This window comes from Bos indicus, chromosome 2 (assembly GCF_029378745.1).
Source record: "Bos indicus isolate NIAB-ARS_2022 breed Sahiwal x Tharparkar chromosome 2, NIAB-ARS_B.indTharparkar_mat_pri_1.0, whole genome shotgun sequence".
Taxonomy (NCBI): Eukaryota; Metazoa; Chordata; class Mammalia; order Artiodactyla; family Bovidae; genus Bos; species Bos indicus.
The window spans coordinates 126,493,456-126,510,920 of record NC_091761.1 but is presented as its reverse complement, the minus strand read 5'-3'; the positions used below and the strand labels follow the sequence as shown (position 1 = coordinate 126,510,920).

General features: G+C 53.1%; 2 protein-coding genes and 1 long non-coding RNA gene across 6 annotated transcripts in view; 1 reads left to right on the top strand and 2 right to left on the bottom strand.

The window, feature by feature from the left end:
* The window catches only part of CRYBG2 (crystallin beta-gamma domain containing 2), a 29,688-nt gene extending 28,064 nt beyond the window's left edge, over positions 1-1,624 (bottom strand). For both annotated transcript variants that reach the window (XM_019980634.2, XM_019980641.2), the window contains exon 1: positions 1,297-1,624. In XM_019980634.2, coding sequence (XP_019836193.2) covers positions 1,297-1,412 — 116 coding nt within the window. In that variant the 5' untranslated portion in view covers positions 1,413-1,624. The remainder of the gene's footprint in view (positions 1-1,296) is intronic.
* On the bottom strand, positions 828-13,332 carry ZNF683 (zinc finger protein 683). 3 transcript variants are annotated; one of them, XM_070776012.1, is made up of 6 exons: positions 13,127-13,332; positions 9,563-9,690; positions 8,714-8,918; positions 6,707-7,395; positions 5,487-5,615; positions 828-4,485 (listed from the first exon to the last, which is right to left on the bottom strand). In XM_070776012.1, the coding sequence occupies exons 2-6, from the start codon at positions 9,674-9,676 to the stop codon at positions 4,177-4,179; spliced, it is 1,446 nt and encodes a 481-aa protein (XP_070632113.1). In that variant the 5' UTR covers positions 9,677-9,690; positions 13,127-13,332; the 3' UTR covers positions 828-4,176. The 3 variants fall into 3 exon arrangements, with proteins under 3 accessions (XP_070632113.1, XP_019836227.2, XP_019836220.2); XM_019980668.2 differs by lacking the exon at positions 13,127-13,332 and adding an exon at positions 10,569-12,849; XM_019980661.2 differs by lacking the exon at positions 13,127-13,332 and adding an exon at positions 10,169-10,366.
* LOC139178546 (uncharacterized) lies at positions 1,647-6,366 on the top strand. The gene is made up of 2 exons (XR_011562916.1): positions 1,647-1,783; positions 6,148-6,366. It is a non-coding gene; the product is annotated as an uncharacterized lncRNA (long non-coding RNA).
* Positions 13,333-17,465: the final 4,133 nt, after the last annotated feature.

The window sequence follows — 17,465 nt, the reverse complement described above, 5'->3', positions numbered from 1 at the left end:
AGGCTGGCCCCAGGAGCATGCGCAGTCCCTACCCGGCCCTCCCTGTCCCTGACTCACCTGCAACCCTGCCTCCTCTCAGGTGGAGAAAGAAAGGGAGGAACAGTGCCATCTGGGCCTACAGGGCAGGTTCCTGCCAGACGGGGTAAAGGAAGGGGGGTGTGTCTCCCAGGCCGGGCGCTGGCAGGGTGTGGGCACCCCCGGGCACCCAAGCTTTCAGGTTTAGGGTGGCTCGACCCTCCCCTCCCTGCTCTCTTCGGTGTGAGAGAGCAGCACAAACCCCTCCCCTCACCCTGGGCTCAACCATGCCTCCACTCCTCCCAGGGCAGGCCGGAGACAGCTACGTCATAAGATCAGAACTGCACAGACACTCGGTGCCTGTGATCACTCCTGACATTCTTTGCAGACATTGGGCCTGTGAGCTCCTGGGATCCTCTACTCTATCCCCCTCTCGGCCACTCAGCCTGGCAATCCATACAGCCTTTTCCCTGCCTCTTAGACATCAGCTACCAGTGAACTGGCTAAGAGAGGTGTAGCAATTTGTTCAAGGTCACGTGGCCAGTGGCCTCTCAGGTTAGGACAGAACTCTGGCCCCCTTGCTTGAGTTCTGAAATCTCTCAAGGCAACAGAGAAGCCCAGGGCTTCAGGCTGTGGGCCCCGGAGTCAGACTGCAAGAAGTCTGTGTCCCAGCCTCACCAGTTCCAAGCTGTGTGACTGGAGAGGTGACTTCACATCTCTGAACCTCCATTTCCGTATCTGACTCACACAAAATACCTGCCTGGTACAGCTGCTGGGAGGATTAAATGAGATAATCCAGGAAAAGCATCAAGCAAGTGGCAAATAAGTTTATTGTTAATACAATCTAGGATGATGGGGGAAAGCCTCTTCATGTCATGAAAGGGCAAATGCAGTGCAGTCTAAGCCAACTCAGGAACCTGTCATACTCATGACAGAGTGACATGAAGATAGGAGCTAAACTGGCCTGTGATGAGAGAATCAAAGTCCACAGGGGCAGGAGGTGCCACCGTATTTGCCTTTCAATTATCTTCAGAGAGGAAATCAGGAGTTCCCTGGCCACCCGCCAGACTTAGGAAACTGCGAAATTGTTGTAAAGGTTTTAAAAAGTACAGGGACTTTATAAAGTCCACATACCCCAAATCGTAGTACACCCGTTGGTATATTTTAATGCTCCCAGTCACTCAGACAGGCTTACTTGAACATCCACTGCACACTCCAAGACACACATCCACACCCTCGGGCCCAGGGGCGCCCTGTGTGCCCCTGCTCCAAACCCCTCACCTATCCCGGGATCTGGCCTCCTCCGGGGTCCGCTTCCCCTTGCGCTCCCTCCGGACCCCCAGCCCGGCCAGGCGGCGAGCCAGGCGGGCCCCTAGGCCCCCGCGCCGCTCGGCCATGGCGAAGGCAAGGTCCCGGGCACTGACTGCTCCAGGGCCGCGGGGGCCACCCGGATCCCGCTCATTTGCAGAGATACGCCTCCTCCGGCCCGCCCCCCTTGAGTAAACAGCGCCCGGCCCGAAGTCCGTGTGGGCGGGGGAGTGGGACCGATCCACATACTGCCCAAGACCCAGGGCTAGGGGGTGCGCTCTGCAGGGGTGCTCTCCACCCCGGCCTTCCCCTCTCCCCCAGACCTTCCTTCCCCGCACCCCTGCCCGGCTCCCGGGGACGCCGCTGCTGGCCCTGGGCGCGATACGTCTTTAGACCTCCGGAAGCGCCAGGGGACCCACTGGTCAAGGTGCTGGAAGATGTCAAGCTGGGCCTGCACAAGGTGGGCGGGAAAACAGGACTGGGAGGGTAGACCAAGCCCAGGGTCTTTCCCGCGCGCCCCCCCGCGGAGGAGGGGCTAGAATGCAAGGGCGGAACCAGGGGCGGGAATAGGCGTGGTCTTGGGGGTTGCCTAGCTGAGTGGTTGGCTTGCTGGGCGGGGCCAAACGCTTGATCGAGTGGGTTGGGAACCTAGACCGTGATTATTGGTGGGTACCGACGCCAACCCTGCCCTCACCCTGCTGATGAGAGTGCCCAATGAGAGTACGCTGTCTCTCTGGGTCCTGGAGACCCTAGCGCACAGCGAAAATCTCGTCCAGTACCCTGGTGGGGAAGCCAATCTGAAATCCACAGGTATGCCCCCTGCTGGAAGCTGGCCGGCTATTAATATTATGACCGTAGACTGCCAGGCTCCTCTGTCCATGGAGTTTTCCAGGCAAGAATACTGGAGTGATTTGCCATTCCCTTCTCCAGGGGATCTTCGAACCTGGGTTTCCCACATCGCAGGCAGATTCTTTACCATCTGAGGCACCAGGGAAGCCCAATAATAATTATTTAATAATTAAAAAACTGGCTTAGAACTTAATATTCAAAAAACTAATATCATGGCATCCATGATCTTCATGGCATGATTTCGTGGCAAACAGAAGGGGGAAAAAATGGAAGCAGTGACAGATTTTCTTTTCTTGGGCTCCAAAATCACTGTTGGGCTTCCCAGATGGCACTAGCGGTAAAGCACCCACCTGTCAATGCAGGAGAAATAAGTTCCTTGGGTTGGGAAGATCCCCTGGAGGAGGAAATGGGGACCCATTCCAGTATTCTTGCCTGGAGAATCCCATGGACAGAGGAGCCTGGCGGGCTACAGTCCATAAGGTCACAAAGAGTCGGACACAACTGAAGAGACTTAGCACGCACGCAAAATCGCTGCTGATGGTGACTGCAGTCATGAAATTAAAAGATGCTAGCTCCTTGGAAGGAAAGCTATGACAAACCTAGAAAGTGTATTAAAAAGCAGACACATTACTTTGCCAATAAAGGTCTGTATAATCAAAGCTATGGTTTTTCCAGTAGTCATGTAGGATGTGAGAGTTAGACCATAAAGCAGGCTGAGCACCAAAGAATTGACGCTTTTGAATTATAATGCTGGAGAAGACTCTTGAGAGTCCCTTGGACTGGAAAATCAAGTCAGTCAATCCTATAGGAAATTAACCCTGAATATTCACTGGAAGGACTGATGCTGAAGCTGAAACTCCAATACTTTGATCACATGATGTAAAGAGCTGACTCATTGGGGGAAAAACCCCTAATGCTGGGAAAGACGGAGGGCAAGAGGAGAAGGGGATGACAAAGGATGAGATGGTTAGATAGCATCACTGACTTAATGGACGTGAACTTGAGCAAACTCCAGGAGATAGTGAAGGATAGAGAAGCTTGGTGTGCTGCAGGCCATGGGGTTGCAAAGTCAGACATGACTTAGCGACTGAACAACAACAAATTATTACTTAATAATAGCTACTGTTGTGATTATAATCTGGACTTCCTATACCCCCAAAGGGCAGTACCCTTTCCCATCTAATGCAACTGCTCTCTCTGGGAGAGGGCACACTTTGCACACTTAAGGGGGTCCTCTGGGACTCCAGGGAGAAAGACCATCAGGAGGGCCCTAGTTCCCAGGCTCTCTCTGCCAGTTCTTCCCTACCTGTAGTCCTTGTAGGGCCTCTACCCCTTCCCCAAGCTTGGTACCCCCTTCGCTCTTTGTCCTCTGGGATAACTGGTCCTTGACAGACAGGGGGACATCTTGCTTCTGGGTCATGAGTGGACCCTGACATCCCTGTGTTCCTGCCTCTCCCACAGGAGGCTCAGATCCTGGCATGTACAGAGGGAGATGACCATGTCCCAGCTGACCATGGCAGGGAGTACCAGCTGAGGGGGCACAGTGGCCTCTAGGAACTGGGAGACAAGGAGGTTGCAGGAAGCAGCAGACAGATATCTGGGCCGGTGCTGGTTCAGAAAAGAGTGCCCTGTGCCTGGCACCACAGCACCACAGTCTGCACCCTGCAGAGACCTGGAAGGCTGGACTGTCCATCAGCTAGCTGAGATAGAGGGCCTGGTCCCAGATAGGTCCCAAACAGAGGGTGGAATTCAAATCCAGCCAGAGGTAGATGGCTGCAGGCACCCCCCAACACACACACACACACACGGTGGGCAGCATAGTCTCTTCCTGGCTGTGTCCCATGACCTGCCCGGTGGAGTGGGACGTGAAGTCTGGCAAATACACTCTGACCTCCCCCTGCACTACTGAAGCTCAGGAGGCCTCAATTCATCGTAGAGAAAATCCTTTCATTGCTCTGCCCTTGTCCCCTCCCTAGGGCAGTCCTGGCACCATGGCTCAGGCCCTTACTTGCCCTGGGATGCTGAGGACACCTTGACCTTGTCCATGTCCCGGTCCATCTGCCTCTCTGATGGCGCTGCCAGAATATCTAGGGCCCCCTGGTGCCAGCGGGCAAGGTAGGTGAGAGATGCCAGGGGCAGGTGGGTGTGAGCCAGACCGAAGGGCCGTGGGGCGTGCAGACGAAGGTGCAGCTTCAGGTGAATGAGCTGGGTGAAGCGACTTGGGCAGACACTGCACTGGAAAGGCCGGGCCCCCGAGTGCAGGCGCAGGTGGGTCTTCAGGTTGCTGGAGCTGCTGAAGCGCTTGTGACACATCTGATGGGAATGGGCACTGGTATCAGCTCTGCCTGCCTGGGTCACCCAGGATCTCTGCTCCCCACTCCCCATCTTGAAAACAACCCCCCAACACCACCACCTCCCTGTGATGCAGGCCTGGAAGCTTTCCCCCATGATTCCTCCCTGGGACCACAGTATCTGGCACATTGGAGCCAGGCAGACTGGGTTAGTATCCTGGTTCTTCTACTCCCTGCATGACCTTGTACAGGAGACCTCCCCTTTCTGAGCCTTGCACTCTTGATGGCTGACATGAGACTATTAATACATAATCTCGTAGCCATGGAGGACTGAATGACATAACCACATAGAACCCTTAAGCGTGGGGCTGCAGCTTCTGTGCGCGCAGTTAACATTTACTGGGAGCTGCCAGGAGTCGGTCTTAAGTGGTCTTCAAGACTGGAAAATCGGGACTAAGCACTACTTCTGTATTAACAGGGAACATGCAGAGGCTTAGAGGAGTGAGGCCAGTAGCCAAAGCTCACACAGCAAATTGGAGGCAGAGCTAAGATTTGAACCCAGGTAGCCTAGACTGTCACCATCATGCTGCTTTCGTTTCTGCCTCTGTAAAACAGGGAAAGAGTTCTGGCCTTTCTGATCTCCCTGGAGACATGGTGAAGCTCGAAGAGGGAGGGAGCTAACACTGAGCTGATGTTATCAGTAGTGTTTATAGACTGCACACACGCTAGCATTAACTCCTCCGACTATGCTGGAAAGTCGCCAGTGGGTGTCTGCTCCCCAGGACCTCCAGCTTCATTCTTCTCCACCCCCAGACATACATCGCCAGGCCCAGGGAGTGTCCTCCAATAGCACACCCTGGCCCTTCCCTTTCCCCCCCACCTCCTCCCCGCAACATTTGCCTCCTGCCCTAGCTCCATCTGCTCAGGACAGTGAGGGAATGGAGGCCACAGGTGCCATCCCCCAGGGGCCTAGAACTCCTCCCCAGCCTGCAGGAGGACAGGGGAGGGGGTGGAGGGTCTCACCGGGCACTCGTGGGGCCGCTCCCCAGTATGCACCAGGTGGTGCTTCTGCAGGTGGGCGAGCTGGGTGAAGCTCTTCTGGCACAGGGCACACTGGAATGGGCGCTCCCCACTGTGCACACGCAGATGGACCTGAGCCAGGTGTGGGAGAAATGCTGTCAACCGCCCAGAGCCCCCCCGTCAGGGCCAGGGATCCTCTTCAAATCTCTACCTGCGTCCCCGCAGGACCCCCTTTCGGCATCAAGGCCTTTCAATCCCCCTGCCTCCGTATCACCTCCCTGAAGGCCAATCTACCATCCCCCAGGCTCCCCTCGAGCTCTCTGCTGCCCTGCTGGAGGGAAGATGGAGATGGCCATGGTCAGCAGGCCAGGTAAGGGGTACCCCACGTGTACCCCCTAGATATGTATCTTGTGCAGTGCTTCTCAAAGTGTGGTCCACAGACCAGCAGCATCAGCATCACCTGGGACGGTGTTAGAAAGGCAGACTCTCAGGCCCCACCTGCAGACCAGCTGAACTGAAATCTCTGGGGCTGGGGCTTAGGGCGGGCCGAGGGCTGGGGCCAGCTCTCCAAGTGGTTTGAGGCTCATTAACGTTTAAGAACTCATGCCCTAGAGGATGCAGAAGGTCTGTTCTCCAACAACCAGTAAATTTTCCTCTATTTCAGCAGGTGTCAACTTGCCCCTAACGTCAGAGCTTGGCTGATACAGAGACATGTCCATGGTCGCCCCCTGCTGGACGATGCCTATAATGACGCCTACAGCACACTGCTGTTGTGTTGGATCCCAGTTGAAAAAGGCTGGTTGTCAGGTCTAGATTCACTAAAATTCACCTGTTCCCGGACCTGACCTTTAAATAAATAAACAAGAGGAGGATTACCAGGGAATCAGAGAGGATGACTCTTCAAGAAAGGGCTTTGCCCTAGATATTGAGAGACTCAGATGGAGACCTGGCTGCACCCTTAAATCAAGGTAACCTTGGGAACGTCTTTCCTCGGATTCTCTATTTTTAGCTGAAATGAGATGATCTCATGGACAGTCTTTGGTGTGGAGAGGACTCCACTCTACAGATACGAAACTGCAGGGCCAAATGAAGCAGCCAAGGTCACAGACCCTAGAGGCTGCACTGGAGTTCCCTCTGCCCCAGGTCCTTGATTCTTGAAGCAGGATGGGAAAGGGTCATCGAAGGATGCCCAGTGGGAACCTTGGGGGCCCGGAGGCAGATACCTTGAGGTTGGAGAGCTGCCCGAAGCTCTTACTGCACACGTTGCACTCGTACAGGATTTTGCCATTCTCTTTCTTCAGCGGGTAAGGCAGTGCTGCAGAGCCAGCCTGGGAGCCCAGCGGGGCCCGCTTTCCTGCAGCCGCCCTGCCAGCCCGCTCTGGCCCCATGGAGTAGGTCCTGGCAGCAGCAGGGCCCGGATTCTGGCTCTGGGAGGGTTGGGTTTGGCCGGAGTCTTGACAGGCCCCTGGGTAGGAGTGCAGGGTCTCCCCCCAGGTGCTGGGGTGCTCGGACTCATTGACATTAATCAGCAAGCTGGGCACAGCCTTGGTGGCATAGGGGGTGTCTTGGGGAAGCTTGAAGCGGGGGGCACACGGCACTGAAGGTAGGCTCCCATATGTGACCAGGTAAGGAGCGGGCAGGAAAAATGGGTAGGCAGGATAGAATGGGCAGAAGTGGGAGGAGAGTTCTTTGGAGTTGGGTGGGGTTGGGGGGCAGGAGCAGAAAGCCAAGGGACTCTTCTTATTTTGCCAAGAATTTGGGGAAGAGCTGTTGGGAGGAGAGAAGGATGGGCAGGGGGCCCCCTCGCCAGCTCTTTCTGTCTGACTTCCCATCTTGTCCCTGCTCAGAGGACACTTGGCTGGGAGTTTCTCGTCACTGAAGAAGCCGGCAGGCAGCCTTGGTGGCAGGTGCCCTGAGCAGAAAAAGGAAGATGGTGAGGGCCACCCAGCCTGGAGTCAAGGTCAGCTCTGCACCTAACCTTCCCGGCTCCGAGCTGGGAGAGGACTCTAGCCTGCATGGCAGCTCCTTTCTCTGGGCTTTCCTGGTCTGCCATCACCCTTGCCGATAAAAAGGCTGGCATTTGTGCAGTGTGTAACCATTTCAGGGAGCAAAAAGGATTCAAGAAGCCTGTTAGACATGTAGGTAGAGAAGTCGGAAGCCAGTTGGATGAATTGGTTTAGAGATTAAAGGAGTGGCCTGAGCTGGAGACAGAAATTTGGGTGCCACGGGCCCAAATGAGATCACATAAAGGATGGCCCTAGATCTGCTGTATCCAAAATGGTAGCCATCGTACACCTTTAAGTACCAAAAAAAAAAAAAATCAGCTCCTCACTTCTACTAGCCACATTTAAAAGGCTCAGGTGTCAGATAGCACAATTGTAGAACCTTTCTAGTATCGCAGGAAGTTTCAACAAACTGCTAAAGAGAACAGAAGAGGAGAGGGGAAGGATAGGAGAGGAGAGAAGGAGGAGAAGGGATGAGGCGAGGGACAAGAAGGTAGCCCTGGACTGAATTCTGGAGCGTGGGAAGACTCAGGAAGGGAAGTCAAGGAGAGATCACAAGGGAGAGTGAGGTGCAACAGCCAGTGAGGTAGGAGTTCAACGAGGAGTGATGTCAAGTAAAATACTAAATGTGTGTCGATATTCAAAAGTAGCTTGTCTGCTTGAATCCTCACTGATTCACTTAACCAACTTTACTGGGCTGCTTTACTCCATGCTGGACACAGCAGCATGGTCCCTGCCCTCCAGGTTGAGTTGCATAAGGAAACGGTGTACTGTAAGCAATAATCACAGAGGTGTAGTGAGATGGTCCTTTTGTGAAAGCAGAAACTGGCTTCTGTGGTGTACTCGAGGTCATAGAGCTAGAAGGGGCAGAACCAAGACTCCACCCCCCGACTCCCTGCCTCCCAAGCAAGCTTCCTGCCTTATAACACAGGCCCCTCTAGCTCAAGTGTTCTAGGCAGAGCACCCACCCGCAACGCCCGGGACTTTGGCTACACCTCCACCAGATCCCACACCCATGCCTGAGAAAAACCACTGCTCAGATGTCACCATCTGAGCGTTCCACACGTGCCCATGCCAGAGCTCCGGATCAAAATGTGGAAGTAGCATAAACTTGAGGCTCCGTCCTCAGCAGTGACACTGGGCTGCTCCGTCTCTCCTCCTCAAACCTAACAATACCTGCCCCCACGTCCCACCTCCACCGGGTGCGCCCCTTGCCCCCGGGCTTACGTGCGCTCAAAGCATCCTCTCTGAGACCCCGCGGGGCTGTTGCCAGGGTTGCCGACTGCAGGGCACACAGGTATAGGTCCAGGCCCTGGGGGCAGGCCAGCAGGGCAGACTTGGCCGGTGCCAGTGGCCATGGGCACAGCCAGCTGGCCCAGGACTGGCCATGAGGATCCAGTGTGTCTGGATGTGGCTTGAAGGCTGGGAAGACCTGGGAGGCAGAGGGAAGGGGCTTGGAGGGTAGGGACTGGGAGTCCCCTGAGATGGCCCCACCCCTAGATTCATTTTCAAAGGGGAAGGAGAAGCTAAGACCCGCCCCCGACATGCACACATACTCAACTCTGCCATGTCCATCAGTCAGAGGGCTTCCCCTTCCCTCATCCACATTTCCTTTCCAAGGGGCTTACACGTCCACCCCCAGGGCTGCCCTCCCCCTGCCCCAGAACCCCCCACCCTGCCCTGTTCTTCCCTCCTACCCATCCTTTCTCACCACCCTCATCCCATTCTGTCTCAGACTATCTACCGTGTTCTCAATGGATCCGAGGTGAACTTAAGAGAAAAACCCCTCATGGAAGACTGTGCACCCCACAGGAGGGTCCTGAGCCTCCTCCAAGGCCCAGGCCCCTGTGACACTCAGCTCTGCATGTCCCAGTCTGGCCCTGGGGCATGGGAGAGGGTCTCTGGCACCTCCAAGGGCGCTTTCCTGTGAGGTGCTAGGGTAGAGGTGCTCAGGACCAGGAGAATCCAGGTCCCTTCAGATTTCCACACCAGCACCCCCCCAACCCAGTTCTTCCTAACCTCCCCTCCTTCCAGAAGCATCCTGGGCTCGGAGATAGGACCGGGACCTCACATTACCTGGCCATCTTGGCAGAGTTGGGAGTCCAAGTTGGGGGACAGAGAATCCCCTGTGCTCCCTGGGGGCTTGGTCTTGTGGCAACAACCCAGCTCTGGAGCGGGCTCCCCCTTCATGCCCCTGCCACCTCCTGGGAAGATAGGTCAGTCACAGGTGAGCAGTGAAGGTCCTCCAAACAGGAGCCTGACTTCCAGGGCCGGCTCTCCCAGGAAATCACTGTGTGACCTTGAGCCAGTCACTGCCTCTCCTGGCCTCAGTTTATCTATCTGCAAAATGGGAGGGTTGGACTGGCTGACATGAAAGGACCCTCTCGGCGCCGACATTTAGAAGCCAACCACACCCTCAAGCAGGGGCAAAAAGAGGAGTGAATGGAGACTTGCCAGTCAGAGGCAGAGGGTAGAACTGGCCTGACCCCCACCCCGGGGAAGACAGGAGCGAGAGAAGTCCTCATGGAGATACTTCAAGTGAGCTTAAGATCTGAGGAAATATTCCAGATGTCCTCGGGGCCACAGGGAATTGAGAGGCTGCTCTCTTCCATGCTGGGAGGGGCTCATGTCTCCACGACTCTATCAACCACAAGCTCCCCACCTACATCCTAGCTCACCTACCAGCTTTGGGGGGCAGCTGAGGAAGCCCCAGTGTCCTGCCACTCAGACTGCCCAGGCTCAGCTTCCTCATCTGGGCTGGTCTGAGCAAGTGGGCACAGGGTCCCCCGGTCCTGACTAGCCTGACAGGAAGCTGCTCGGTGACAGCTGTCTGCTCAGTTAGCACCTCCCTTCTCTGCCAATCACTTCACTGAGGGTCGCACAGCCCCAAGGCTCCCCTCCTTCTCCTCCCTTCCCCCTCTTCCCTCCGTAACCCTGGTGCCCCTCAGAGCCTGGCACCCTTGCATGGCTGTCTCATTCCTCTGAAACCCGGTTTCTTCTCCCTCTCCCCTGACTCCTCCCCACCGCGCCCCAGGTCTCCAAACACCCCAGGAGGAGGCGCGGTCCATGCGGGGCTCTTCACCTGCCTCTGCAGAAGTCCTCTCTGGCTGGGGAAGGAAGCCGCTGGGCAGGCGGGCAGCCAGCCTCTGCCTGTGTCTAAGGCCCCGGTGGGTGTGAGAGGTGACAGGAAAGCGCTACATTTGAAGTTGCCACAAATAGGAAGAGGGGGGCTGGCAGGCAGGCAGGGGGCCCTCTGGGACCTGAGACACGGGCGAGCCGCCCACCAGCCTTTACCTACCTGAGACCACGCTGCAGGAGTTTGGGGCCACAGGAAACTGGGGCTACCGGAATTTCAGTGTGGGGGATGATGGAGTGTGGGGGATGATGGCTCTTCCATCCCCCACCCCCCATGATGATGGGGGCAGATAGAAGAGCCTTAGCTGTGGCTCTCAGGGAACCCCAAGGGCTCAGCAGGAGGGGGACAGAGCAGGGCTCAAAGGCTGGAGCTGGGGTCCTTTGGGGAAGGGGACCCAGCTGAGACAGGGACGGGCGGTTGGCAGGGAAGACAGCAATGGCAGTGGCAGGGACAGGAACAGGCAGAGACAAAAGCAGGCAGCGTAGGAGGAAACAGAGCAGCAGGGGGGTGAGCAGGAATCTGATCTTGCACAGCAAAGGCCCTGGAGGTAGCAAGTACATCTTCCTCCTCCTTATCCCGCCTCTGATTTCTCTGTCCTGGGAACATTTTCTCCAATTTAGATAGAATGCTGAGGCCCCCACTGGGTGAGAGATAAGTCAGAGACATGGCACAATGCCTATGAAGCATGACTAGATATCGAAAAGGGAGGCCCCTTAGGCCAGAAACAGCTTTTCCAGCTGAGCAACTTTATCACTGCCGAGAGCTGAAAAGGATTCGTCTCCCCCGCCCTCACACAAATTCTGCCCCTGGTTGGTGTATCCACAGTGCCTGGCCCAGTGCAGCAGCCCAAGCCTCAGGCGCCATCCGGCCATGCCACCAGCTGTCATGGAAGGCACAGGGACGCCTCGAACTCTCCATGTGAGCAAGGGGACCTATTATTCTGCCAGCTTGGCCCCTGGCCGGTACTCATTTGCACTATGGCCCCCACCACTTCCTGTCACCATCGTTTACCTGCATAACTGACCCCTACATGTCTGTATCTCAAGGACAGGGACCACTCTCTACTTATTCTCATTTCCCATGTAGACATTTCCCAGGTGTTTTGGATGCCCAGCATCTGGAACTTTCTCTCACTAGAGGCTGGAAGGAGGCAGAAGGCACATTCTACTATAAAAGCCGGAAAGGCAACAGGCTGAATTTCGACCTCCCCACCCAAACACATGCTGCAGGCACGTGCCATGGACCAGACTGACCACATGGACCCATCCAGACTGTGATCAGAAGCCGGTGGTCTGGAGGTGGCAGGTTGACGGAGCCCACTCTGTGGATGGTGCTATGTCAGCTTCCAAGAGAGCAGATTTTCAAAGAAAGGGGTTCAGGCAGGTCACACAGTCCTCTCTGGGCTGTCCAGCCTCTCTTGATCCAGCCTGTTCTCCAAGCCTGGCTCTGTAGCCTTCCCAGAACTTCTCTGCGCTCCTCCAGCATCTTTTAAGGGAATTTCTTCTCTGCCTCTATTGTTGTTTCTTTGCTGAACTGTGGAAACCTGGGCCCTCGGCAGTGAAAGCACAGAGTCCTAACCACTGGACCACCAAGGGACTTCCTCCTCTCCTTAAATCCTCCAGAAATGGTTTCTGTAGTGTACAACCATGAATTCTGCACTCTACGTGCCCAGAATAGATGAAGCGTCAGGCTCAGGTTGGACTATCTCGAGGATTAGAGTAACGAGCTGCCTTTACAGACAGCTTACTGTACGCCTGGCGCTGTGCTTGTCGTTGTCGCTAAGTTGTGCCTGACTCTCTGCGACCCCATGGGCTGCAACATACCAGGCTTCCCTGCCCTTCACCGTCTCCCAGAGTTGGCTCAAACTCATGTTCAATGAGTCAGTGACGTTATCTAACCATCTCATCCTCTGCTGCCCCCTTCTCTTCTGGCCCTCAATCTTTCCCATCATCAGGGTTTTTTCTAGTGAGTTGGCTCTTTGCATCAGGTGGCCAAAGTATTGGCACTTATTGTGAAGCTAGGGGCTTCATAAATGTTCTTATTTCATCTTTTATTATCCCCATGATGAAGGAACAGAAGCTCAGAGAGAGTAAGCAACTCACTCAGAGACACACAGCAAATAGTTAAGTGCTATCTGGTGCCAACCCTCAGATTCCACTGTCTCTTGGCAGAGTCAACCCACCCCCGCTGCTTCATTTCTGTCCCTCATGCTCTTTTCAAAATGTGCCATTCCCAGGGCCCAGATCATCCCCCCATCCTCTCCTCCCTCTACCCCCATCCTGGTTGCCCTCCCGGCATCCTTCAGATTAGCTGAAAGGAGCCCTTCCCATGGTGCTCCTTGCCCTCTTGGTTGACCAGAACTCTACCCCTGCCAAAAGCTACAGCCCTCCCAGCCTCCCAGGTCACAGCCTGCCTCCCCTCCAGCTGTGCTGCAATCAAGGGGAGCAAGAAGTTCACTGATTGCCCACGGGAGTGCCCCCCATCTCCCAGGAGGATTCACATACACCTTTGTCTTCCATCTGCCAACTCCACTCCCTCCTCCTGGCATCACACTCTGCTCCCAACTCACAGAGAAGTCTGTACAACCTCTTGGTTAGGAACCAAAATGGTTGTGGAGACTTTCAGGTCTCCCACCCCTGAAAGGACTGGCTAGGAGTGTCCTGGGAGGAGGACACAGTCCTTCAAGTTTCCATTGGAAATGGCCTCTACCTGCCAGGTCCTTTGCCTCATCAGCCTCCAGGTCCACTATGGTGTCACTGGCTTAACTGTGAGGTCACCATGTCCCACATCCCCCAGAGCGGGGGTAGCACAGGGGTAGGATCTTGGCCTCCTAACTGGGGAAAAAAACCACACCAGTGCCTGGACCCAGAGGAGAGACCCAGGCCAAGCAAGTCCTTTAAGACCAGATAGGGCTTGGGAAGTGATTGTGGAGGGAAGGTAGGGTTAAGGGGCCTTCAGGGATGAGCAGAAGACACCAGGGGGCCTCAGAAAAGAATAAGCATCTGGACCAGAAGAGCTGGAGGGGTGGACGTGGATCCTCAAACCTCTGGTCCACTGTGCACTTACTTTCTTCATCTTTCTGTGAATTACAAGATAATACAGATGAATGGTCAGCGATTCAAGCAGCAGGGAATATAAAGAAAAAAATGGAAGCTCCCTCCTTCCCAGTTTCCTGGAGGTCAGTGTGATTTGTTTGATGTTAATCTTTCCAGACATCTATCCATGAATCTACAAACAATAAATGAACTTCTAAATTTTGTTTTTATACATGAATATTAATAGATGATATGATAACACTATTCTGTAACTTTTTCTATTGACAGTCTACTGTGGCCATCATTTCATGCCAGAACATGCACACCATCTGCCTCCTGTCTTTTCCTGACTGTATAGTATTCTACTGCAGAGAAGTGCATGCGTGCCCTCTGGTGGACATAATATGTAGCATTTCTTTGTTGCTGCTAAGTCACTTCAGTCGTGTCCGACTCTGTGTGACCCCATAGACTGCAGCCCACCAGGCTCCCCCGTCCCTGGGATTCTCCAGGCAAGAACAGTGGAGTGGGTTGCCATTTCCTTCTCCAATGCATGAAAGTGAAAAGTGAAAGTGAAGTCGCTCAGTTGTGTCCGACTCTTAGTGACCCCATGGACTGCAGCCTACCAGGCTCCTCCGTCCGTGGGATTTTCCAGGCAGGAGTACTGGAGTCGGGTGGTGGGCTCCATTTTTTCCCTGTGCCACACAAGACTGGACAGTATTTCCATACAGAGGTAATATGCACAATGTTTTAGAATATTAACTGTCAGGCACAGAAAGATAGTTATTATATGATTATCACTTAAATGTGCAATTGAAAAATAATCCAAATGAACTTATTTACAAAACAAAAACAGACTCACAGACATAGAAGACAAACTTATGGTTAGAAAAGGGGGAAGAGGAGGGGGAGGGCTATATTAGGAGTGTAGGATTAAAAGATACACATCCCTATGTATAAAATAGATGAACACATCCCTAGTTATATATGTATAAAATATATAGTAAAATAATTTACTATATAGTAGACAGAGGATGAGATGGCTGGATGGCATCACTGACTCAATGGACGTTGAGACTCAGTGAACTCTGGGAGTTGGTGATGGACACGGAGGCCTGGCGTGCTGCGATTCATGGGGTCGCAAAGAGTCGGACACAACTGAGCGACTGATCTGATCTGAGAGGGAACTGTATTCAATATCTTGTACTAACCTATAACAGAAAAGAATTGGAGAAATATACATGTATGTATTTATCATTTTATTTATTTCTGGCTGTGTTGGGTCTTCATTGCTGTGGGGGCTTTTCTCTAGTTGAGGTGAGCGGGGACTACTTTGTAGTTGCAATATGAGGGTTTCTCATTGCAGTGGCCCCTCTTTTTTGCAGAGCATGGGCTCTAGGGTGCATCCACAGTTGCAGCACGTGGGCTCAGTAGCTGCAGCTGCCAGGCTTTCGAGCACAGGCTTGATAGTTGTGGCACATGGGCTTAGCTGATCTGAGGCAAGTGGGCTCTTCCCAGATCAGGGATCTAACCCGCGTCGTCTGCACAGGTAGGCAGATTCTTCACCACTGAGCCACCAGGGAAGCACCGCGTAGATATTTTTTAAAGAATGTTACCTCTGCTGGATTTCATCCCAGCTCTGTGACCTTATGGCAAGTCACTTAACCTCTCTGCCTCTTTCTCCATCTGTCAAGTGCAGATAATAAGAGCGTTTGCCTCCTAGGGTTCTTTCAGTGATTCCTCAAGATAATTCATGTAAAGCCCTGAGGACAGTGCCTGGCCCCATGCAAGCGCTTGACAAATGTGGATTACTGTTAATATTGTACATCAATCTTTGCCTCGTTAGGCAAGTATCTGCAAATCAGTTTCCTAAAAGCTGATGATGAATGTTCCTGGCTCCCTTTGGAAGACCAGAATTTAGGCAGCACACTTGGAGAGATGAATTACATTCAGTTTTATTGCTTTGTTCATTAACCCCTGGTTGGAGACCGCTGCTCTCCTCCAAAGCAGTCTTGCCCCCACACCAGTCCACACAGCACAGCAATAATAGCTTCTGGCATTCAAGCCCTCACCATGTGCCAGGAACCCTGCAAAGCACTTCGACATGCTTGGTCTAACTCCATCAACACGATGACCCTGGATGCTATTATATTCTGTTTTATAGACAAGAAAATTGAAACTCAGAGAAAGAAAGTGACTGGCCCAAGACTGCATGACCCAACATGGAGCTGCAATGTCCCAGAGGGGAAGGAGAGCTGAGGGAAGAATTGCTAGAGGGGCGCCTGTGACGAGATAAAAGGGCTACAGATGTAGCACAGTAGGGTCTGGATTCCCTTCAGCGGCCAAAGCTCTTCAGAAAAATGGATGGATGGAGGCCCAAGTCAAGTACTAGGCAAATGAGCTGTAGAGTTAGCAGCTGGCACCCTGCAAGTGCCCTGAGAATCTGCCATTCATTCACTCACCTATTCATGCACATATTTGTTGATTGTCAACTGTGTGTCAGGCATTGAACCAGTTGCTGGGAATATATCCCATAGGAACATGACCCAGAGCTTAGAATTTACAGTCCGCTTACCAGAAGGCTTGCGGGATGTTGCTGAAATAATGAGTTGTATGCAACTCTCAAGACTTATCGTCAGGACTTCTCTGGTGGTCCAGTGGTTAAGAATCTGCCTTCCAATGCAGGGGACGCAGGTTCAATCCCTCATCCAGGAACTAAGATCCCATATGCCTTGGGGAAACTAAGCCCCACCCTGAGCCTGCCTGTCCTGGAGCTTGAGGGCCACAGCTGGAGAGAAGCCCTCACGCTGCAACGGAAGATCTCACATGCTACAACTAAGACCCTTACACAGCCAAATAAATAAAGAATTTTTTTTAAAAAGGTTTATTATCATTAAGAGGTTTGGGACTGGTCATAGCAAACACCCTCTTCCAACAACACAAGAGACAACTCTACACATGGACATTACCAGATGGTCAATACCGAAATCAGATTGATTATACTCTTTGCAGCCAAAGACGGAGAAGCTCTATACAGTCAGCAAAAATAAGTCCCAGATAACCATGATGGTGTGATCACTCACCTATAGCCAGAAAACCTGGAGTGGGAAATCAAGTGGGCCAAAGCTAGTGGAGGTGATGGAATTCCAGTTGAGCCATTTCAAATCCTAAAAGATGATGCTGTGAAAGTGCTGCACTCATTATGCCAGCACATTTGGAAAACTCAGCAGTGGCCACAGGACTGGAAAAGGTCAGTTTTCATTCCAATCCCAAAGAAAGGCAATGCCAAAGAATGTTGAAAGTACCTCACAATTGCACGCATTTCACATGCTAGCAAAGTCATGCTCAAAATTCTCCAAGCTAGGTTCAATAGTACATGAGCCGAGAACTCCCAGATGTGCAAGCTGGATTTAGAAAAGGCAGAGGACCAAGAGATCAAATTGCCAGCATCTGTTGGATCATAGAAAAAGCAAGAGAATTCCAGAAAAACATCTACTTATGCTTTATTGACTATGCTAAAGCCTTTGACCCAATGGACATGAGTTTGAGCAGGCTCTGGGAGTTGGTGGTGGACAGGGAAGTCTGGCGTGCTGCAGTCCATGGGGTCACAAAGAGTCAGACATTACTGAGTGACTGCACTGAACTGAACTGAAAGCCTTTGACTTTGTGGATCATGACCAACTGTGGAAAATTCTTCAAGAGATGGGAATACCAGACTACCTTACCTGCCTCCTGAGAAATCTGTATGCAGGTCAAGAAGCAACAATTATAACTGGACATGGAACAATGCACTGGTTCCAAATTGGGAAAG